General features: G+C 28.6%; 1 protein-coding gene across 2 annotated transcripts in view; it reads left to right on the forward strand.

Annotated features, from left to right (window-relative positions):
* LOC127286257 (cAMP-dependent protein kinase type II regulatory subunit) overlaps positions 1–24,643 on the forward strand; it is a 251,632-nt gene that overhangs the window by 16,576 nt on the left and 210,413 nt on the right. For both annotated transcript variants that reach the window (XM_051312631.1, XM_051312632.1), the window contains exon 2: positions 18,960–19,048. In XM_051312631.1, coding sequence (XP_051168588.1) covers positions 18,960–19,048 — 89 coding nt within the window. The remainder of the gene's footprint in view (positions 1–18,959; positions 19,049–24,643) is intronic.

The raw sequence follows: 24,643 nt of genomic DNA on the forward strand, positions 1-24,643 counted from the left end.
AAAATCGGCCATAACAGGCAACCTGAAAGTTTTCTATAGCTAGTTATCTACTGTCTCACAATTCTCTAATGGTTATCTCAATACTTCAAAACAACTTTTTGTTCAGCTTAACATAGCGTAGGATTTTCGACTGGGTTTACGTTTAAAATAAATTTTTTTTACCAATAATATTTTTTTATTAAAATATTAATTTATTAAAAATAAAATAATACATTTTTTTACTAATATTTCCGTGGAACAAATAATTTTGCTTTTGATAAAAAAATTACTGGAATTATTTAAGGATAAGAAAAAAAGTGCTGCCACCTACCTGCAAAAATGCGCGGCTTTATTGATTTTATCGACAAATGTTGACAATGAACTGCAATATATTGAAATTAATAAAAACATAAAAATTTTATAATTATTCAACTCAGTTGGCCTAACCCTGTTGAAAATTCCTATGTGAGAACACATATGGGATCCCATCCAGGATCTCTTGTGAGTTCTTATGTGGGTTCCCGTACAGGTTCACACATAAGATCCTGTATGAAAATGTTCCTGGGATGAACTTGCGTGAGATCAAGCGCACGATCTTATGTCTCTGTAAAAGCAATAACACAGGATCCCATGAGGTTTCCTGTGTAGGTTCCTATATGAACAACACGATAAATAGGAACACACATGGGATCTTATCCGAGATCTTGTATGAGTTCTTACATAGGTTCTCACATATAAGAAGATTAATAGCAGCTTAATAAGATTTTATAGAATGCTTTTATATATATGCTATTAATCTTCTTATATGTGAGAACCTATGTAAGAACTCATACAAGATCTCGGATAAGATCCCATGTGTGTTCCTATTTATCGTGTTGTTCATATAGGAACCTACACAGGAAACCTCATGGGATCCTGTGTTATTGCTTTTACAGAGACATAAGATCGTGCGCTTGATCTCACGCAAGTTCATCCCAGGAACCTTTTCATACAGGATCTTATGTGTGAACCTGTACGGGAACCCACATAAGAACTCACAAGAGATCCTGGATGGGATCCCATATGTGTTCTCACATAGGAATTTTCAACAGGGAACTATGGCTGCCAAAGGTTGGCCGACCAATAAAAAATAAAATATAAAAATTTGTTATACTAATAACATATATTAGTAATTATTCTAAATTCATCATACAATTATTTTAGGTATTTAAACACTAAACGCAATCTTATACATACATACATTTTAAAAATATTTATCGCTTGCAAGGATCGAACCCGCAACCTAACGCACCGAAATCTACACGGAAAAAATAAGTCAGCAAAACTTTCGTAAACTAGTATTTCACTTTTGGACGGGGCACAAATTTTTAAACGTTTCATACACTTTTTAGTAATGAAGCATAAACTTTACCGAAAAAGTGAAACAGAGTCAAGAAATTATTTACAAACTGTATAGAAAGATCAGTTTGTTAATCTATATTGAACAGTTTTTAATAATATTGTTTAAAGATTGTCGAATTTCTATAAAAAATTTTACAACATTGTAATAATTGAGGTTCGAAAGTTTGAAACATAAAAGAGAGTAGTTAAGACTGCAGTCAACGAAAAAATTGTAGACCCCAGTCGAAAATCCTACGCTATGTTAAGCTGAACAAAAAGTTGTTTTGAAGTATTGAGATAACCATTAGAGAATTGTGAGACAGTAGATAACTAGCTATAGAAAACTTTCAGGTTGCCTGTTATGGCCGATTTTTCGCTTCCACGGAAAGCTTGAAAATAACAAATTTTGTACGTTTTAAACAAAGCATTCAAGTAGCTTTGAGAGAGTTATCAAAGAGTTGCAGGATTTTGCATATATAAAAAGAAAGCGTTCAGGTGGCGAAAATTAAATGAAGCGTCATGGATATTTCAGGAAACAGCGGAAAAATGACAATGATCAAAAATTAAATTTAACCTTTCTTTCCATCTTTATTTATCTCGTAAAAATATTATGTATTTGATTATTATATTCAAATATTGAAGAATTAAAGAAAAATTATTTACGTCAGACTCGGTATTTCCACAGTCTTTTTAAAAGGGTACAATTGTTTTATAAAATATCTATTAGTGATATTAAATACTTTTTTTTAAATTAATTATTATCTTCTTTCAATTAAAAGTTAGTTGTCAATTAATTTTCAGGACAATGTGTTGCTATGTTTTTACCAAAAAGTGAAAATTACATTTGTGAAATGCCTTATGGTTGTTATGACACTTCATAAATATTTAAAAACAATATATAATGTATAAAATGTATTTTATGTATTATTATCAACGTCTGCTAAATATTTTAATAAATAATTAAAATATTTTGTAAGTTTTTAACTTTTAGTACATTGTTGTCAACCAAAATTTGTAAATAAAAATACGCTGTTAAATTCATTTTCATAAATTATGAAATTCTAAAAGAATAAAGAATATATTATTTATAAAAAATATTCATAAATATCAAGTATAAAAATAATGATCTTTTTTTAAATATTAAATATTTTGTCTTTTTTTTAAGAAATTGTATTCATTATTCAATATAAAAGATTTTCACCGTGTTCGTATTCCTAACCCCAAATTTTGCTCAAGTTATATATAATTTTTTTCGTATATAATTTAAGTGTTTAAAAATACACGTTTTCTTTGAAAAATAATTTTTATATAATATATAAAGAATAATTATTAATTGTATAAAACGGATTTACAAATTACTATAGAATTTTCATGATTTTTCGATTTAGTTTAATTTAATGAAATTATTCTAGTTTTCAGGAAGTGTAAAAAAGGTAATTAAATTACATATTAATTTGCAACTTGTGAAAAACAAATAGAATTGCTTTCTTACACATTAAACCAGGCATTAGGAAAGCATTCACCAAGCAAACTGGTAGACCTTTTGCTAGAAGCTGTCCACAGATATTCAACAAGCTGTAGAAAAAGCTTCCCGTTAAGAAGTCAGAAAGCAAATATCACAGAATTTTAGGTCTAATGTATAAATAGTTGCCATGAAGCTTTTGAAACCTTCATAACAGTTACCTGAAGGCCATGTGAACCCTTCAGGGAAACTTACGATTTTCGACTGGGACTTTTTCTGAAATTCCGAACATGCGCAGTTCGTAGCTTGATCAGTGAAATTAACTTCTTCATTCGCGTGGCTCTCGATAGCCGCGGCGGTTAGTTGCTTAGACAAAATGCGTTATATATCTTGGTTAGGTAGGTCGAATCCCGCGGAAGCGAATTCAGAATTTTAATGTCGATAAAATTGTGTATAGTGCGTATATAAGATATTAATAATTGTCTTTCAAGTGATGTACAAATTAAGTAAAAAATACCCCTGAATGTGAAATTTTTTTTAATTTTTCTAAATTTTTTGTGAGTTTACAAGCGTTTGGTTGATTGTCGTCGAATTTTTATGCATATAAGTGTTACGAAATCGTTGGTTCACGTACTTAAGTTCTAGCTGAGAGTTTATGAAAATTTGATAAACTGATTCCGAAACATCAGAGCACATTGAGCATCGGCTCGTATACACAGTTCACATTTTTATAATTAGTTTTGTTTTCTTAATAAACTGCACTGAAAAAAATAGTATTGAATCAAGAAAATTTTACTTGCTTCAAGTAAACCGTGGAATTGAATAGGGACAAGTCAATTACGGCATTGGTTCAAGTAAACGATTGTCTTGAGATAGTATATTTGGGACGAGAGCATATATTCTTGATCCAAGAAAATATGGAATTCAAGCAATATATTAATCAACTTGTAACAAATGTAAAATACATTAAAGGAAGAAAATATTTTCTTGTTCTGAGAATATATGTAGTCAAATCAATTGTTTCATTTGATTCATTCAAATCTTTGCAATATTGGATCAAGTAAGACAAGATTTAAATCAAAATATTATTTATATTGTGAGGAGACCATATGTTCTTGGTCCAAGAAAATATGGAATTCGTCTAAGAAGTTTATTGACTTCTAAGAAATGTAAAATATATTAAGTCAAGATCATATATATATTAACTCAAGAAAATATTTTCTTGACTTGAGAAAACTTATGGAGTTGAACCAAAAAAATATTTTTCCAATACAAGTAAATATTTACTTGAATTTACCCCCCCCCCCCCTCCTACACTCCTTCCTTATCCCACCATATCTAATTCTTAAGTCAAACATTTTAATTTATTATTAACATTCATATTTTTTATTATTTATTTAAATAATGTTTATTTTACATACACATTTATATTTAATTAATACTTAACACAACTAAAACAAGTATACCTTGAATGAAAATTTTTCACGGTCCGAGGAACTGAACCCGAGTTGCGCGCACCAAAGGCAGTAACGTAGACCACTATGCCATCCTGACTCAATTGATGGTTTTCAAAAACTCCTATTTAAGTTTCACATCCATTTGGAGAGAAATATTTTCTTGGATCAAGAATACGGGATTTGTATTAAGTAAAAAATTAATTCAAAGCAAATGCATAAAACTATTTGATTCAAGAAATGAAAATTCTTCAGACAATATTTTATTATTTTGCTTAATAACCTAATATTCTTGATTGATTACTTTTTGGTACTTCGGGATAATAAAATATTGGGTTGCGATAATAACATATTTACTTCTGCCAAATACTAAATTCTTAATTCAAGAACTATGCGTTAATCAAGTTAATTAATTAAATAAAAAATATTTTCAAGGAAACAAAAAAATGATTTCCTTCAAGATTATATCACTATTTCAACTGAAAAAATAAATTATTTCATTTAAGATAATATAATATTATTTCTAGAAATTGAATTAATGCTTAAATTATATTAAACACTTGGATTGATTAATGTTTAATTTAATTTAATTCTTTGTCACTCAATACAAAAAAAACTTAAAACGAAATTTATCTGCATAAAACTGAAAACGATTATAAATTATTACGCCGTGAACATGCTGCAACATGAGGCACACGCAGCTGTTTGTGACTTTACGTAGCTGATGCGCGCGCAGTAAACGCTCGTAGTAAATCAGCGTGCTTAAGTTTGGAAAAAATATTTCTTTGATTTAAAGAAATTTTTCTTTAGATTAAACATGTCAGTTAAAAAAATTTCTTTAGTTCAAAACATTCCAAAATCATTTTTTCTTAAAATCAATTAAATTTTTGTATTAAATAAATTTTATTTTTGACTTAATAAGTGATTTTATAAAATGATTTCTTTGATTCAATCAAATCATTTTTATGTGTGTAGATAATCGTATTTTTCAATAATGAGTATTCTTAATCAAATAGCGTTACTTTTCAGATACACAAAAAAATATTTTTCCTATTCTAATAACAATATTTTCTTTATATATGTACGTGTACTTACTGAACAACTCGAATAAATAAATTAGGGAATCAAACTTATAATATGTATACAAGTTTATATTATTGCTTCAGGAAAATTGCTTGATTGCATCACTTAATTCGCCCGAGAAAATAAATTATTTCAATTAAGGGAATATAATATTTATTCAAGAAATTCAATGTTTTTGAAACATGATAATATAGAAATGCACTAAGAACAATGAAAGTTCAATTTAATTAACGTTTATTTCAAACAATATAATTTTTTATCAGGTTTAAACAAATATTTAATTATATTAATCTTCTTATTTTCTTGGCTCAAAACTATAAGTGTTGGATTAAGTAAAAAATGTTTTAAAGGAAACAAAAAATTGATTTGATTCAATTGTATGACTTAATTCTACTGAGAAAATTAATTATTTCAATTAAGAGAATATAATATTCTTTTAAGAAATTCCATGTTTTTGAAACACGATTATATAGAAATGCACTAAGTAGATAGAATATTTAGTTTAATTCGTGTTTATTTCAAGAAATATAACTTTTTATATAATTTAAACAAATATTCAGTTATATTAATATTCTGATTTTCTTGTTTCAAGACTATGAGTGTTGGATTAAGTAAAAACTGTTTTTAAAGTGAACAAAAAAGTGATTTGATTCAAGAAACTAAACGACTCCACGTACTTTACTTAACATAAGAACATAATATTTTTGTCTCAATACTTTTTGGGACTTCGTGCAAGTAAAATATTTTTTTTGAAAGAATAACATTATTTGCTTGTATGGAACTCACATTTTCTTATGTCAAGTATATTGCCCAATGCTAATAACTACTTGGCACAAGAAAATAAATTTCTTCCATTAACCCTCGGAGCACATACTGGGTCACACAGACCCTGTCATTAATTTCAATGAAGTGTAATTTGAAAAGTCGGCAATACAACACGAACCTAAGGCCATATAGTGGTAACTAACTAATAAGGAATAATAAGTAACATGATAATCCAAAGAAAATAATAAAATACTAGTAAATATGTTATTAAAAAAGTATAGTTTTAAAAAGTTGTGTCGAAAATCACATTTTTATCGTCTTAAAAGTTACCTTCGTTAAACTACAAAATAAATACCTTTTTTAAAAAATAAAATAAGGTGGTATTTTTTCCCTTATTCTAACACACTTCGAGAATATAAATCCCAATTTTTAGCTTAAAATATTAAAAATTACAAAAGTTACATTTTTTTTTAAATTCAATTTTTTCTTTTTAATTAGTTAACTTCACGAATTTTTTTTCAATATGCAAATAATTTAATAATATTTCTAAACTGCATATTCTTATTTTACAAGGTTCAATGAATAAAAAAATATTTTTTTTGTGTTGATCAGTCCAATAGTTCAAAAATAGGGGAGTTTTGTAAAGTAAACAGGGTCACAGCGACCCAGACTGTGCTACTTGTTCGAAAAAAGAGGTGTGTGCTCCGAGGGTTAAGATGATATTGGCTTGATTCAAGTAAAGTATCTCAATTAAATGCATTTACTTGATTCAATGAACTTTTTTTTTCAGTGTCCAAGCATTAAATTCGTTTGTCCAAGCCTTAAATTAATTTGTCCACCCTTTAAACTTGCGAAAATTGGAAAACTTGTGATAATGGAAGAAAAATGACCATTCATTAGTGGTTAATTTTTAAACAAACTGATTTTTTTATCGCTTATCAACTTTGTTTGTTTGTCCAAGGAATGAACTCTGAACAAACGATACGTGTAGTTGAAACAGTTAATTTTGCATTTTTTAGTGTTTTTTAATCTAAAAAAAAAAATTTTTTTGATTTTTTTCAAAAACAAAAGGTGGACAAATGAAAATTTTTGTTGGACAAACGTGGACTTATTGTAAACAAACGTTGACTTATTGTAGACAAACAAATGCTATATAGAAAATGAAAAAATATTGAACTGGCGGTTTCAACTTCACAGACCTTCCGCATACCTCAGAGTCGTATAACAGACAAGGGGCCATTCATTAATTACGTATGGACGATTTTGGCTAATTTTGACCCCCCCCCCTACCCCCATGTAAGGATACATAAGATTTTTCGGACCCCCCCTCCCCCTTCTTACGTAAGTTTTTAACAATATTAATGTAATTAAAAAATTAATTACATCAATACAAATGGAAAATACTAGGTAAAATCTTACGTAAGATTAGCTTCTACCCCCCCCCACGTAAGACCATGTAGAGATTTTATAAACCCCCCCTCCCCCTAAGGACCTTTACGTAATTAATGAATGGCCCCCAAGAGTTTTTAAACTCCTAAGAGTTAGAAAAGTAGTTTGATACTTTTCTTTATCATTTTAATTATTACTATTATTTAGGTGAGTTTCTCTGGATTTATATACACTATCTGAAAATTACAGAATTTCATAAAACAAGCACTATCACACTTACTTCAAATACAGGAATTATTTTCTTGTTGTTAAAATCATTCTTTTATTATTGATCTCTTTATTGTGCTTGCAATAAATGATTTTTTTGTGAGACTTGAATTGCTAATTCAAGTAGCTTAACGTAATAGCCGTTTTAATTGTAATCATTTTTATTAAAAATCAATTGGGGAATTGAATGTAAACACTTTGGGAATTGAATGAATAAACAGATTTCTTTTGTTGTGATAATTACGTTTCTATTTACTCAATCACCTTTTTGATGTCTATATTATATCTCACTTTTTGATCATTTTCACTAAAATACCGTCTATCCGGTTTTATTGAATAAATAATATTCTAAGTGACAGTGCACTACCTTAATCTAACTTTGTTAGCGAAGAGCAATTTACGCTTTCCAAATAAGCGGAATTGTTAATAATAAAAATTAGTATTATTTCTAACTTTATTATTTTCTCGTCAAATTATCTATTTTATTTTCTTTTGTTAATTAACTTCCGTCTTTAACAATATTAAATAAGACATCTGCTCGCAAATTGCTTTATCTCCAATAATTATTTTTTCAAAATATAATTAGATTTAATTAAAGATAATTTAGTTTTTTTGCACTTTTTTATTAGTATTGTTTTGTTAGGTAATATTTATTGCTCTGATAAATTTGAAAAAATATTGTAGAAAAAAAAATTTAGGTTTTGTTATATAATTTTAATAGTAAAAAAAAATATTGAGTAAACCGAAATAAGAATGGTGAAAATTCAATAATTTATATATATATATATTAAAAACAAAAGAAAATGTGAAAATTTTTGCAGAATATTATTTTCTTAAATTCAATAGAAAAAAAAGATTTTTTTGGGCAGAGACTATTTGCGTAACTTTTCTTGTACTTGTAAAACCATAGAGATATAAGAATAGATATAAGAATAGAGTTTTTACACCTTATTTAATTTCTTATTCATTTAAATTTTTTTTCTGCACAAGTGTGAATTCAAATGCTAGAAAACTTAAATAAAAACTAATAGTATTACTTACTTCATACACTTTTAAAATAACTTTGTCTAATGGCAACTTGCTTCCTAGCAAATCAAGAGGTATATTTAAAAGATTTAATACTAGCGCGTTATTGCTGAACTTTGCAATGTCAGCTGTTAAAAACAGGGAACAGATTTTTGGCAATGCATCGATCCAATTGTTTTTCAGTATTGAAACTTCAATATTAACAATTTTTGCGAATTCCCAAAGAATCTGACAAAGAATGGAAATAGTATTATCTTAAAAATTAAAATTACTAGTTTAATTTTAAAAGATAATTTATTGATTCTTACTACACGGAAAGAAATTTTGTAAGGATATTTAATATTTTGACACTTATATTTAGTATATTAAGTTACAATTGCGGAAGATTTTACAGATTTTGGGGTGGTAATAACTTTCGTTACTTTTTTTAAGAATGCCTAAAATAAAAATAATAAAGTTTAATATATTAAGAAACAAAAGTTAGAATAGTTTTTGCGAAATTCATAATTGTATTATGAAAACTCTAAATGTTAAGTTCTAATACGCCCTGTAACAAGTATTAGAATAAAATATTTCATTTTCTGTATTTAGAATTCCGTTAACTGGTATAGTCATTTTACATTTTGATATAGTCGATAAGAAAGTGGATTGGTGTTAAAATAGTTTCATTCCTTATATTAACATATAATACTAATAGAAACTTTTTGTTTCAAAAAGTGATAGAAAAATATCAAAAATCACCGAAGTTTGACGAAGTTAAGCGAGTGAGTCCGATCGGGTTTGACCGATTACTAACGAGTAGTCACGAAAAAAAAAATGTCAGAGAAAAGTGAGGGCATTTTTTTCTGTAAGCCTTGCTGGACATCCTGATTTTAAAATAATTTTTAATACTGCAATATGAATTAAAAATAATTTTAATTAATAATATAAGAAGATGATATTGATCATTCCGACTCGGAATGATCGATATCATCTTCTTATATTATTAAATACTACCGAGTGAGAGAATCAAAATTTTATTAATTTTAATTAATATTTAATAATAAAATACTTCATTTGTTTGCTTATAATTTTCATATGATTTTTATTTCTGCAATATAGACTAGAAAAAGTTTTGATAAATAATTGTTTTTAATTATTCTATATTTCTTTTTCTAAATATAATTATAGAATATTTGTTATAAGTTTGCTTCTATAATTAAATTAAATGATTTTATGATAAAAATTGTTCTTTGAAAGGTAATATAATATTTTATTATTTCTTAATAAATAATTATTTTTATTTTTAAATATTTAACAATGTAATATTAAGCTTCTTACAAGTGCAGAAAAATCTGTCTATTCAGTATATAAAGAAGTTCACAATTTCTCATTTCAGCGTGAATTATGTATCTATATGCGTTTCGATATTCTGCGTTTATGTATGCGTATTGTAGTAAGGATGTGTTAAGAATAATTTTAAGCTAATCAAAGCGTACCAGTTATGTGTGTGTGTAGTAAGAAAGACCCCCACTACCCTCGAATAGAAAAGGAGAGAAAATCTGAGAAAAGAGCCATTGGTGGTAACAACGTTCTTCTTTTTTTCACGGCTCCTGCTTTTTCGTATAGTTTTAGCAAATTACGAAATGTTGGTTCTTGTTTTTCGTATAAATTTAGTAAATAACAAAGTGCTAGACTTCCTATACCGGTTTTCCTATAGTTTTTGTAATATTATATAGTTAACATTACAATTGTTTATTAACAATCTACTTATCCAAAATACTTCATATTCATTCGAGAACTTTTAATTTTTTGTTCGGACATTTCAGTAATTTTGCCTCATGTTTATTTAAAATACATAAAAATTTCAAAGTTTTTTATGATAAAACACAAGAAAATAAGAATTAAACCGTCAAAAATTTTTAAGTGTTTTTTGAAATTTTTTGTAATATTACAGGTTAATATTACTGTAATATTACGTGCTACTTGGGTTGATAACTAAAAATTTAGTAAATATTTACTTGCAATATTTGGAATATTTAATTGCAAAGTTTAGTGAAAATTGTGTAAAGATTTAAATGTCCCGATTAAATAAATGCTAAGTGTAAAACTTTTCTGAACATTTATTCAAGTGAGACATTTAAATCTTTACATAACTTTTCAATAAACATTGCAATTAAATATTCAAAATATTGCAAGTAAATATATTTACTAAATTTTCAGGGAAGTTTCGGTGCTGTGGGGGTACTGTAATATTACAGTAATATAAACCGGTAATACTAACGTGAGGCGGACATTTTAATATTACAGTAATATTACGTGCTACTTGGGAAGCTACAAAAAATGACGAAATTTCGGAATTTGATTAAACACTACCTATAATATTTTAGTACTATGTTCATTAATTTGGTATGCCATTAGTTATTTGTTGAAAATCAAGTAATTTATTTATATATGAAGTTAGTGACCGTCATAATTTATTAATATGATTTTTTTTCACCGATAAGCCTGTTATAAATCTTATTAATCAAGTAATTTATATTTTGATCAAATTTTAATATTCAATATTAAATTATTTGTAAATAATGTTTTAAAAAAGTGTAAATTTTTAAGTTTTTGACTAAACAAACTGTAAGTTTTCTTTCTATTTGCGAATTCTAAAAATTTTATATAGTGTATGAAGATATCGATCACTCCGAGTCAGGTAACAAAAGAAAACACAATTTTTTAACGTTTTCAACGGTTTAGCCGTCCTCTTCAGAAAACTAAAAATTTTTTATTACAAAAGAAATTAAAAATAAATACTTTTTCACAATTATTACAGAAGATTATTAAGAACAATAAAAAAAATTATAAAGAAAACTATTTACCATTTAAAAATTAAATAAATAAAATTAACATAATTATAAGGAAAATTTAAAATTGGTAAATTTTAATATTCCTGTCGGCACAACGTATAATTAGACACTGATCAAACATTCAATAAATACAATCAATAAGGTGTAATTCTGAGGTCATCAACCTCAAATCAATTAATACAAATAGAAAAAGACTAAGTAACAGTATAGTCAAACAAGGATGAGTATTGTGAATATTTTCTAGTATTAAGGAAATGTGTGTAACGATTACTGAGATTCTGAGTGTCATCTTTTTTATTGATTGCACTTTTTTGTAGATTAATGTGAATCATTTCTAAAATAAGACGTTTATTTTCATTTGATTCATTGTCAAGAATATTAAAATTGTCCCAGTCAATGTCATGTTTTAGTAAGTTTCTATGTGTAGCTGTAACACCCACTTTTTATTTTTTATGTTCATTAATCCTTACTCCTATCATTCTCTTTGTTTCACCAACGTAAGAAGCAGGACAATTCTTACAGTTAATTCTATAAACCACATTGGTATTTTCAGATTTTTTATTTCTATCTTTACCTTTTTTGATCAAGTTATTGTTCAAAACTCTATTATTTAATGGAACAGTTAATATATTATATTTTCTAAGCATAGAAGAAATTCTCTCACATAGATTTTGTATGTATGGTAAAAAAACTTTTGGTGATTTTTTATAGAGAAATGCGTTTAAATTGTTATTTTTCTGAATATTTTATTTAATTGAGAAAATGCGTTTCTTAATGTATTTTTCAATAAAAACAATTGGATAATTGTTACGAAGCAAAACACGTTTGACATAATCTATATTTTTTGAATGAAAAATTTTACTTCTTTCCCTTCACTTTTAGTAAACTTTTTAAGAAATTATGACTTTCTTGTTTTCACCATGAGAAAGAGCATCTCGAACTCTATCTGAATAGGTAAAAAAGTAAAAAATGATTGTTTGACACTTAAGCCCCCTTTTCATAGATCAGGTCTCACATATTGAATAATATTATTAAAATTCTATGTTATAGAATATTCAAGTACAAAAATAATTTGCTATAGTAGCAATTAAAAATTGACAGACCTATAATGTCAGGCATTATTACTAAAAGGGAAATTTAAAAAGTATATAGTTTGACGAATATTGTCTTTCTTAATTTTGTGAAAGAATTTTAACATATTAAGATAAAAAAATTTACATTTTTAATAAAATTATACTTCTGTCAAAAAATTATTTTTGTTCATAAAACACCTTAATATATAAGATAAATACGTATTAAATTAAACATAAATAATTGAAATATTTTAATGTTTAAAAGAAATTTTTTTTTTAAATTAAAAAAAAACATCACGAGTAGTCAATTTTCTTTCCGAAAAGAGGAGGAGTTTAAATCTTAAACATTATTGTCAAAAAATCTCAATTTCTTATTAAGGGAATAGGATGTCAAAAATTAAGATTTAAACTCCTCCTCTTTCGAAAAAGAAAAATTTCTACTTGTGGCGTCAAAATTCAAAATGGAGAAAAATTAAATTTTTTAAATTGACAATATTTATTCCCATCCCTCAAATAAAGAATAGCAATGTTTTGCCAATAAAATATTAAGATTTGAACTCCTCCTTTTTCCGGGAAAGAAAGATTCGTGGCGTAAGAATTCAAAATGGACAAGAAATTAAATTTAAATTGACAATATTTAGTCCTTTTCCTTAATAAGAAATGGAGATTTTTTAACAATAATGATTAAGATTTAAACTTCTCCTCTTTTCGGAAAGAAAAATGTCTACTCGTGATGTTAAAAGTTTAAAATGGGAAAAAATATTTAATTTTTTAAATTTACATTATTTGAATTTCGCGCTATATATCTGTGCGCACCTTTCCGCGCATTACTGAGAAAATTTGTTGAAATTGATTATCTTTTTTATGGTTTATCTAATAAATTTACTTAATGAACCTTAAATTATTTATTTATTTACAACCATTTTTATTTATATATAAGATTTTTGTTTTCGAAAAACAATATGTTTAATAATATGATTTACGAGAATTATTGTTAGACAAGTTTTTATCATTCCTAACTCTGGTTTTGAACATTTGCTTCCCAAACCTGTTTGTTTACAAGTGTCAGCTGGCATTGTTGGCTGGATTTTTCATGTTGAAAATACTTCTTGTAAGTTTTTCATTAAGTTGTGATTCCATAGGGTATATACCGCCCTACCTGTTGCGGATAATGGATAATTATCATAGTGACAGGTGGGTTATTTACGAGAGAGACCATTTTTATGGAATGTATCGTACGATGACTTCCTAAGAATGAACCTGCATGAAGTTGCAGGGATCGTCGGCTTTGCGGACAACGCGTTGATCGTGTGCACTGCCGACTCGGCGGTAGCTCTGGGCAAATTGGTGAACGAATGTCTGCGGCTAGCAAAATGCTGGCTGGAAACCAGAGGTCTTCAAATGGCTCTGGAAAAGACCAAAGCATTGCTGGTCACAGACAGACGTGGTTATAAATCCCCACCCCACATAGCACGTCTTCTTTCTATGAGGTTACTGTAAGGATATCTGTAGGGTTTGTAAGGTTACCGTGTAAGCCTACAGTAAACTTGAGGTTAACTTAAAACTTCCGCCTTACAGTAAGCTTACACAGTAAAGCTAAGGTAAGCTTAGGGGCCATTCATTAATTACGTAAGGGTCCTTAAGGGGTGGGGGGGTTTATAAAATCTCTACATGGTCTTACGTCGGGGGGTGGGGGTAAAAGCTAATCTTACGTAAGATTTTGCCAAGTATTTTCCAATTGTATTGTTGTAATTAATTTTTTAATTACATTAATATTGTTAAAAACTTACGTAAGAAGGGGGAGGGGGGTCTGAAAAATCTTATGTATCCTTACATGGAGGTAGGGGGGGTCAAAATTAGCCAAAATCGTCCTTCCGTAATTAATGAATGGCCCCTCCTTAGCGGATGGGTTCAACGCGATTTGAACGGAATAGCGTTGAAACACCGTTGGGAACACAACGGTCACTAAAAATGTTATTTAAAAAATAAAATATGATAAAGTATTTATTGGTATTTGTAGAAAAAGTGTTCATGAGTAATTTAAGACCTTATTTGTATCAATTTAATACGAAATAAGTGACATAAAAGATAAAATATGGAGCACTGTTATATCAGGGTTTTCTGTCAAATTTTTATATAATTCAATGAAAAGTGTTTTAGATAAGGTTTTTAAATAATAAAAAAGCAGTAAAAAAGTATTAATTTATTATTTTAAAGCATTTGAAAGGGTAATAAATAGTGAAAATTAATGTGTTTATTGTGTACTATTTGTGTGTATAGGACAACGTTTATCGACAGCAAGTTACAGGTTACATCGGTGAACGCTGGATGGCAGCACAGTAAACAATTAATAAGACTTTGACAAGAAAAATATTTAACCCAGTGAACGTCGATGATGCGTCTAGACACAAATAAAAAGAATGCTAAAGACTTATTGAATATTCTTAAAAAATGTTACTAGGGGGTTTTCAAATTTGATATCAGATTTCCAAAATTCAAAATACCAAATAAAATATAACGAATAGAAAAAAATTAAAACATAATCAAATTCTCCATCAGCTTGTTACTCGGGGGTTTTTGGGTTCGCTGATTACGAATATAATAACAAATTCGATTATTGTTTAATTGTTTTGATCCGCCATATTGGATCCGCCATTTTGATTTTTGGAAATCTGTTATTATATTCGTAATCAGCGACCCAAAAAACCCCCGAGTAACGTACTTCCAGAGAATTTGTTTTAAGTTTAATTTTTTTTGTTTCGACATTTTGAATTTTCAAAATTTGTTATTAGGGTAAATGTCCCAATTACTGTGATGTACAACCCAAGACCGACTTTAATGATAAAATAATAAAAGTGTAAATGAAATAATGATTTAATTCTTTTTGTTAAATCACTATTAGTGTTTATTAAAATAGAAACGATACTTTAAACTTGAAGAAATAACAAATATATTATTAAAAATATTAACTTTTTTAAAAATGGCATATGCTGGTATTACTGCAAGTTTGCATGAATTACTGCGAATGGTGTGCACCAATTACTGCAACGCTAAAAGTGTTGATTTAGAGGTTAGTTTGACTGGATAGACCACAGTAATAGCAGCATGAGAAAAATATACGCATGCTCTAATTACTGTGATAGGTTCAATTGTAACTTGAATAAATAATTTGATAATAGTCGAAATATGCATCATTAGTGAATATAATATCAAATATCATTTGGAATAAGTTTTAAAGTCATTTTGAAACAGTTTTATTTTCTCAATTACTAAGTTTTACTAATTTTATAAAAATCGCAGTAATTGGCGCATCAGCAGTAATTCATACACTTACCCTATATTCGTAATCAGCGAACCCAAAAACCCCCGAGTAGCAAGCTGATGGAGAATTTGATTATGTTTTAATTTTTTTCTATTTTGTTATATTTTATTTGGTATTTTGAATTTTCGAAATCTGTTTTCAAATTTGTAATTAGCGACCCCGAAAACCCCCCCTAGTAAAATTTTTTAAGAATATTCAATAAGTCTTTAGCATTTTTTTATTTGTGTCTAGATGCATCATCGACGTTCAGTGGGTTAAATATTTTTCTTGTCAAATTCTTGTTAATTGTATACTGTGCTGCTATCTAGCGTTCACCGATGTAACCTGTAACTTGCTGTCGATAAACGTTGTCCTATACACACAAATAGTACACAATAAACACATTAATTTTCACTATTTATTACCCTTTCAAATGCTTTAAAATAATAAATTAATACTTTTTCACTGCTTTTTTATTATTAAAAATCATATCTAAAACACTTTTCATTGAATTATATAAAAATTTGACTGAAAACCCTGATATAACAGTGCTCCATATTTTATCTTTTATTTCACTTATTTCGTATTAAATTGATACAAATAAGGTCTTAAATTACTCATGAACACTTTTTCTACAAATACCAATAAATACTTTATCATATTTTATTTTTTAAATAACATTTTTAGTGACCGTTGTGTTCCCAACGGTATTTCAACGCTATTCCGTTTAAATAGCGTTGAACCCATCCGCTAGGGCTTACACAGTAAGGTCGTGGTAAGTTTACGTGGTTCACAGTAACCTTACGGAAAACTTACAACCACCTTACCATGTAAGCTTACCACAACCTAATCATGAAGGTGTAAGCTCACCTTATCTTTACTGTGTAAGCTTACTGTAAGGCGGAAGTTTTAAGATTACCTCAAGTTTACTGCAGGCTTACACGGTAACATTACAAACCCTACAGATATCCTTATAGTAACCTCACAGAAAGATGTTGGATGGAAGGTTTAACGTCCATCACCACATGGCTACAGCGTCAAACAAGGCGATTGAATTGGTGGATAACTTAGCACTGGTGATGCCAAATGTTAGAGGCACCCGTGAGAAGAAAAGAAGACTGGTGGCGAGTGTCGTCCACGCTTAGTTGCTTTATGCAACACCCGCATGGGCTCCCTCCCTGAGAACGAAAATATGTTCTACCATCTGCAAAAAGATGCTGTCCGCGCAGAGATGCATTACTTCGCTTATAGTTTCTGCTTATTGAACAGTATCTACGAGCGCTGTGCAGGTCCTTGCGAGGCATAGGCTCGTCGAAAAATGTCAAGAAAGATGGGATGGGGAGGTAAAAGGTCGATGGACTTATCGCCTTATACCGACACTCGCCACCTGGTTAAGTAGGAATCATGGTGAAGTCTCCTACTACTTGACGCAGGCGCTGACAAGTCACGGGTGTTTTAACTCGTACCTACAGCGCTTTAAGAAAAGGGATAGTGAGGAGTTTGTTTACTGCCAGTCCCCTGTGGACAACGCAGAGCACACCCCCTATGCCTGCAGTAGGTGGGACTTAAAGAGGCAAGCCACGTTCACCGGTGTAAATTTGTCTTTTTACTTATTTTGTTTAGTGTTCCCTTTTTTTACCAATCCCACATAACCTTGGCATGCGGAAGCCAAGGTATCTGTATGCAGATATCCCAAGAATCCCTAAGCAAAAAAGAATAGTTATGATTCCATGAAAACACGTTTTTTAAGTTTCAATTAGGCAGATTGAAGAATTGCATCCATCTTTCTAGTAATATTTTGGTAACATTTTTACCCATCACAATATTACCTTTTACCCTGTACCTAAACGCATTTTACCCTCTACTTACAATTACTTTTTACCATTTTTTTTCTGTATTCTTGACTCAGTACTTTTCGGGACTTGATGCAAGTAAAACAGTTCGCTCGAAACAGTAAGATATTTACTGATATTAGATATATTTTATATAGAAATACTATATTTATCGCTGATTAAGAATTTTTGAAAATTACGAAATTGAAGAATTCGACTTTATCAGCAAAGTGACATCTATTAGATGTCATTAAAACTCCTTGGTTCAGAGTTAGGTGTTTCATGTGATAATTATATCGATATGATTTGTCGACAAATAATTATCAATTTTTGAATTAATTTTGATCTGAAAAAATAAGCTGCGTGCTCGAGTACACTGTGCATCTGTGAGGACTCGAACCTCGAACTAAGGAGGTTCGAGTCCTCACAGATGCACAGTGTACTCGAGCACGCAGCTTATTTTTTCAGATCAAAATTAATTCAAAAATTGATAATTATTTGTCGACAAATCATATCGATATAATTATCACATGAAACACCTAACTCTGAACCAAGGAGTTTTAATGACATCTAATAGATGTCACTTTGCTGATAAAGTCGAATTCTTCAATTTCGTAATTTTCAATATTTACTGATAATTTCTTATTTCAAAAACTTTGCCCAATGCTCAAAATTACTTGACACAAGAAAATAAATTTCTTCCGACTAAATTTCTTTATCGTCTTGCTTAGCACTTTAAATTTTTTTCAAAATAATCCCAATTTTCAATTTTTTTTTAATTTTCTCTTTGTCATGCAAAGCGTATTTGTGTATTTTAACGATAAATTTTCATTTTTTTGGGTTGCGATTTGAGACCAGTAGGCTGCACGGCGCAAAACCAAAGATCTGACTTTAAACGCCTGTAACGCCGCAATTTTGCAATATTTTTAATTTAATAAATTATTATACACAGCTTATATTGTACACTTTAAGGTATGCTTTATTTCAAATCAATAAACTTTACCACATTTTTGTAAGAAAATATTTAAAAAATGTGCATTTACAAGAGTTTCCCCCCTTAGAATATAGGAAAAAGTATTTTCATAAATCATCATTTTTTTCATAATTGCAGAACCAAAAAAGATCTATACCGGAAGGAGGAAGAGCGTTTTTGCTGAAACTTATGATCCGGAAGAAGATGAAGAAGATGAAGGTGTTAAGGTTCGGAATTCAATACATAATAATTTGATTTATTCCCAATTGAAAAACCCTGTACAAGAAAATGTACATGTTCAGCAGCTGAACTTGTACCTGTTCTGGTAAGAACATGTACAAGATCTTGTACAATTTTGGCACCAGAATTTGGAACAAGTTCTTGTGCGAGAACTTGTACAAAATATTGTACAAGTAAATATATTTAATATTTGTATACAAGAAAATGTACTTTTTCTTGTACTTGTTCTTGTACAAGTTCATTTTAAAAATTTTTTTTGAAAACAATGTGAGATTTTAATAATTTAGAATTATTAAAACCTTTTACTTAAGCATGCCAAAAATTATTGCGCAGCTGTAAAGTCCAAAGAAAACTACTGCACAGCCTTTAAAGTTTTTAATTTTCACTAAACGAAGACATAAATGAAATGAAATGTACGAGAAAATATACATGTTTTTGTACATTTTCTTGTATACAAATATTAAATATATTTTTGTTCACGATCTTGTGCAAGATCTTGTACAAGTTCTAATACAAGAACTTGTTCCAAATTCTGGTGCGGAAATTGTACAAGATGTACATGTTCTTACCAGAACAGGTACAAGTTCAGCTGCTGAACATGTACATTTTCTTTTACAAGATCTTGTACAGGGATTTTCAATAGGGTTTATAACTTCTTGTTAATCAATTTTTTTAACAAATTCTCATGAAACTTTATGAGAAAATTTTCTCGAATAAATCAAATGAACGTAGTATAAATATTAAATTTTGATTTTTCTAGTATTGGAATAAAATATTAAATTCATTTATTCTAATTATGATTCTAACATTATGGTTCTAAAAATAATAATTTATGTGTTCAAATTTCTCAAGTCGACCTAAAGTTTACGAAGGTTGGAATTTATTAATGTAAATATGCAAGTTCTACTAAATTTACAAATGACTTGTAAATTTCATTTAAAAATTTTCAATTTTTGCATACTAATCATGAAATTCCAAACATTATAAATATATAATTTTTACGTTTTTGAAACTTTTTATTTATTATTACACATAATTTTTATTATAAAATTGTTAAAAAATAAACGTGTTCTGGATGACCATATTTAATTTTATAAACAAAAGCTGACTCGGGTCTACTTAGTATCTTACAGGTTTAAAAAGGGATTTGAAATTTTAAACTCAAGTAGACATAATATTTGTAGTAAAAAAGAAAAATCACTTCCAAATGATTTGTATTTTTTAGTTTATTATTTTTGTTTAAAAATAAGTGTGTGCACCGAATCTTTCCTGAAAATTTAGTAAATATATTTACTTCCAATATTTTAAATATTTAATTAAAATGTTTATTGAAAGTTATGTAAAGATTTAAATGTCCCACTGGAATAAATGTTAAGCGCGAAACTTTCATTTAAATGTTCAGGAAAGTTTCACACTAAACATTTCTTTAATCAGGACATTTAAATCTTTACACTAAACTTTGCAATTAAATATTCCAAATATTGCAAGTAAATATTTACTAAATTTGCAGGAAAGTTTCGGTGCTGTGGGGGCACTTTGACCGCATAAAAAAATATGCGTTCTTTAAGAACTTTTTTGTGAAGAAAAGAAATTTTTTTTATATAATTAAAATACTTAACGTTATTATGCTACAATTAAACTACAAAAAAAATATTTAGAAATTTTTTTTAAATTGCCTGCTTGACAGGTGATTTAGCGGAGCGCTGCAAAAATCAATGGTCGTGCGGTGGGCCAAATAACTCAGTCCAGATTTGAGCTAAAATAAAAAACCAAAAAGCATTAGTTTCTGTAACCCAAAATCTAGAGAAATACGTAGCGGTTCTGTAAGAAATATTGAATATATGTATGAGTGTGATAAGATGACTCATCATTCATAGGTTTTTCTGATAAGAACCAGTCTTTGACGAGCTACCGAATCATTTGGTCGAAATAAAGAACGTTAATTGTATGATGTCGTTTTATTTCCTTACAATATCAGAAATGGGATAATCTTATCGCAGTACCTACCTTTTTCGAAAATCATTCGGACAATTTATTATAAATTTTATTCTTTTTTTGCTCGTCGTTGAACTCAATTGTTGCCTAGGGAACGCGTCGTTCGTAATTCGATGTTTAAGTAAAATTCGCGTTTTCCCAATTTGTAAAAGTTTTAAGTAAAACAAAAACTGTGATTTTATTCCGCTAAAGGTGGTTCTCCGGCAAATCACTTTTCTATAAAATTTCTTTTAATTCTAGGAAAATGTTCCTTTTTATGTACTTTATAAGTGGTAAAAAAACCAGTACCCCTTGCCATGCTAAAAACTGAGAAATTTGGGTTTAAAGTTGCACCAGTTAACATAGGATTCCTAATCTGAACATGCAAAACTCATACATTATATTAAATTTTTTAAAAAGTTTTGTTTAAATTTTTTTAAAAAACGAGTATATTGTAGAATGGAATTAATAGAATAATATAAAAAAAGTTTTAGTAGGGGTATCCATAGTAATTTTTGAATTACAACATTTTGAAGTAGAAAAGTTAGGTTATTTATAGATTTTTCAAGACAGTCAAGTATATTACTCGCTTGAGAAAGAGAAAGAAAGCACGACAGTGAAATGAGCTGTTGATTAGTATAAACTATTATTATTGTTATTTCTTTATTTTGTTCTAGGAAACAATGGGGACAATAATTTAAGTACAATACAATTCATAATATACACAAATGATAATATATAAATTCAAAAATTATATATTATCTAAAGTTGAATAACAATGATAAAGATAAAAATATAACAATCTTTGATGATTATAACAGTAGAAATCATAAAACATTCAACCAAAAATAGACTACTCTCAAGAAAACAAAAGACTAACAATTGCAGAGTGGTATTAACTAGAATAAGATTTGTTTTGTCACAAACATAACACAAAATAAAAAATTAACATTAAAATATTATGATTAAAGTTAACAAAATTTAAATAAATAGAATAAAGTTGAAAAATAATACATTTGAATTATTAAGAGCTATCAAATCGTTGAAAAGTTTAGACCTAACAATGCCAATACTTTCTGCGTTAGTAATAGAACAAGCAAGAGAGTTCTACAAAGTTATAGCAGTAACAACAAAAGAATTCTTATATCGTTCAGTTCGACAGAGAGGTGCCCTAAGTTTATTAGGACACCTTATTTCTCTCGAAGTAATTTCGCTTCTAAAAGTAAATTTTTCATACAATTAAAGAGTCTTCTTTGTATTTAAAGTTACATATGTTAAACATCTAATAAATAACAGTCTTTCACGATAAGGAGAAATATGCTCATCTCCCCTTAAATTAAAAATAAATCTCACGCATGAATTGAGAAGTTACCCAGCTTATTATTAAGTTCTTCCGTTAGATCATTATAAACAACACAACAATAGTCAAAATGAGGTAAGATCATAGAAGAGACAAGTTGGATTTTCAATTTAATAGTAAGAGCTTTTCTATTTAATTTAATATGATTCAGTATTGCATAAACATTTCTACAAATTTGACCAACAAGTTTCTTCTAAGAAAGAGTTGAATTAAAAGTAACTCTCAGGTTTTTAACTGATTGTACATAAGGAATAACTATATTGTTTATCTTAATAGGAGGAGTCTTCTTTAGATCCAAGTTATTTATGTTCTATGATGAACCAATAATAATTGAATAACCTTTATTAAGATTGATTTTAAGCTTATTTGACTTCGCCCAATTATAAACAGCTTTAACATCCTCATTAATCAGTGCTAAATTTTTTTTTAAATCATCAACATAATATATATGCTTAGTATGCAGAAGAAAATCTCTCAAATCATTTGTAAAAAGTATAAACAGTAAAGGATCCAGTACCGAATCTTGTGGGACACCTGTTCCAATAGGATCCCACTCAGATTTTTCACCATTTTGTCTATAAGCAGGTGCCGACAGACCAAAAGATTTTAATTTTAATAACAATGGACTATGAGGAACCATGTTAAAGGCCTTGCTAAAGTCAAAGAAAATAATTATAGTTACTTTCCTACTTTCAACACCATGAAGGATGTCATCAGTAATCTTAAGTAAAAGTGTTTAAGTATTTAATCCTTTTCTTATAGCCAGATTGAAATGGATCAAGAATATTATTAGACTCTACATACTTAATTAACTGAGTATGTACACACTTTTAAAGGCACTTTGACAGGCCACAGAAAATAGCAACCGGTCTATACTCTTCAGTATGTTGCGGTAGTTTAACTTTATTGACAGGTTTAATAAGAACATTCCTCCATTCATCAGAAAAGACTAAGGTTTGCAGAGACTGATTAAAAAGATCAAGAACATATGGCAGTAAAACAGGCATCGCTTTTTTAACAATACTGATAGAATAACCATCAAATCCCTGCGCTTCAGTTTTTATACCTTTTAAGGCATTTATAATGTTAGGACAAATGTCTTCAAAATAAAAAAAAATATCATTAAACTTGACATCAAGAGGAATATCAGAGAGATACCAAGGCGTTATATTATAAGACGAATTTCCACAAATAATTAAAAAATAATCATTGATTTCATTTACAGTAAAATTTAGAGGAAATTCATCAAATTTATTCTTCACACTACCAAGATGCCTCAGCTCTCTCCAGAGATCTCTCTGATCCGTTATACCCTGAAGCTTTTCTGCATTATAATTATCACTTTTCTCCCTTACTAAAAACTTAACTTTATTTTTAAGTACCGTAAAATGGGGTAAAGTCGGCCGGCGCTTTAAATCATTTTAAAGTTTAACTATTACTTTTTTCCAGAAGAAATCCGAGTTTTATTAAAAATGTAGTTAGAATTAATGTAAATTAATAAATGAAATACAATATTTAAGTGTTTAAAGCGCCGGCCGACTTTACCCGCAAACGCCGACTTTACCCCATTTTACGGTATTTTATATTTATTCTTAATTAAAATATTTCCCACTCTCTTCCATGCTCTAAAAGTAGAGTTTCTCTGTTTAATCAGATCCCTAATATCTGCACTTATCCACGGAAACAAATTCTTCTTCTTTGATTTAAAATCACTTAAGGGGGAGTTACACTTTTGAGGTCTCTTTTGAACCTGTTTTTCAAGAATTTTTTTAAGACACAGGAATAAAGTAAACAAAATTTGGTTTCAGGGACTTTATTTGTTATGATTTGAAGTTTACAAAAATATATTTACACTTAAAAAAAGTTTAAATTTGTAGCCTATAGAGGGCGCCAAAGTTGGTCCTGTTTCTCTGCAGAGCAAATCGGTGGACAATATTCCGGTTAGACAGTTTAATCTAAAACAAAAATTCAAAGGTTTTTTTTTAATCTGTGATAGATTTAGCTTTAGAGTACGTAGGATATTTTAAAAATATTAATTTTTGTGAATTTGGCAGCTGTTTGAAGGAAAAAGTCGTTTTTTAGGGCTAAATTTTCTCAAAAAATCTATTGCCAAAAAAAAACAAACCAAAAAAAAATCCGCTACGTACTCTAAAGCATTAGTAAATGACGAACAAAAAAAACTTTGGCCGAAGTCAATCCGATCAAAATTGTTCGAGCTAGACTGTCCACCGTTTTGAAAAACGTCATT

This window comes from Leptopilina boulardi, unplaced genomic scaffold (genome assembly GCF_019393585.1).
Source record: "Leptopilina boulardi isolate dan_hultmark-lab unplaced genomic scaffold, ZJU_Lbou_2.1 LbouV2_351, whole genome shotgun sequence".
NCBI classification, from domain to species: domain Eukaryota; kingdom Metazoa; phylum Arthropoda; class Insecta; order Hymenoptera; family Figitidae; genus Leptopilina; species Leptopilina boulardi.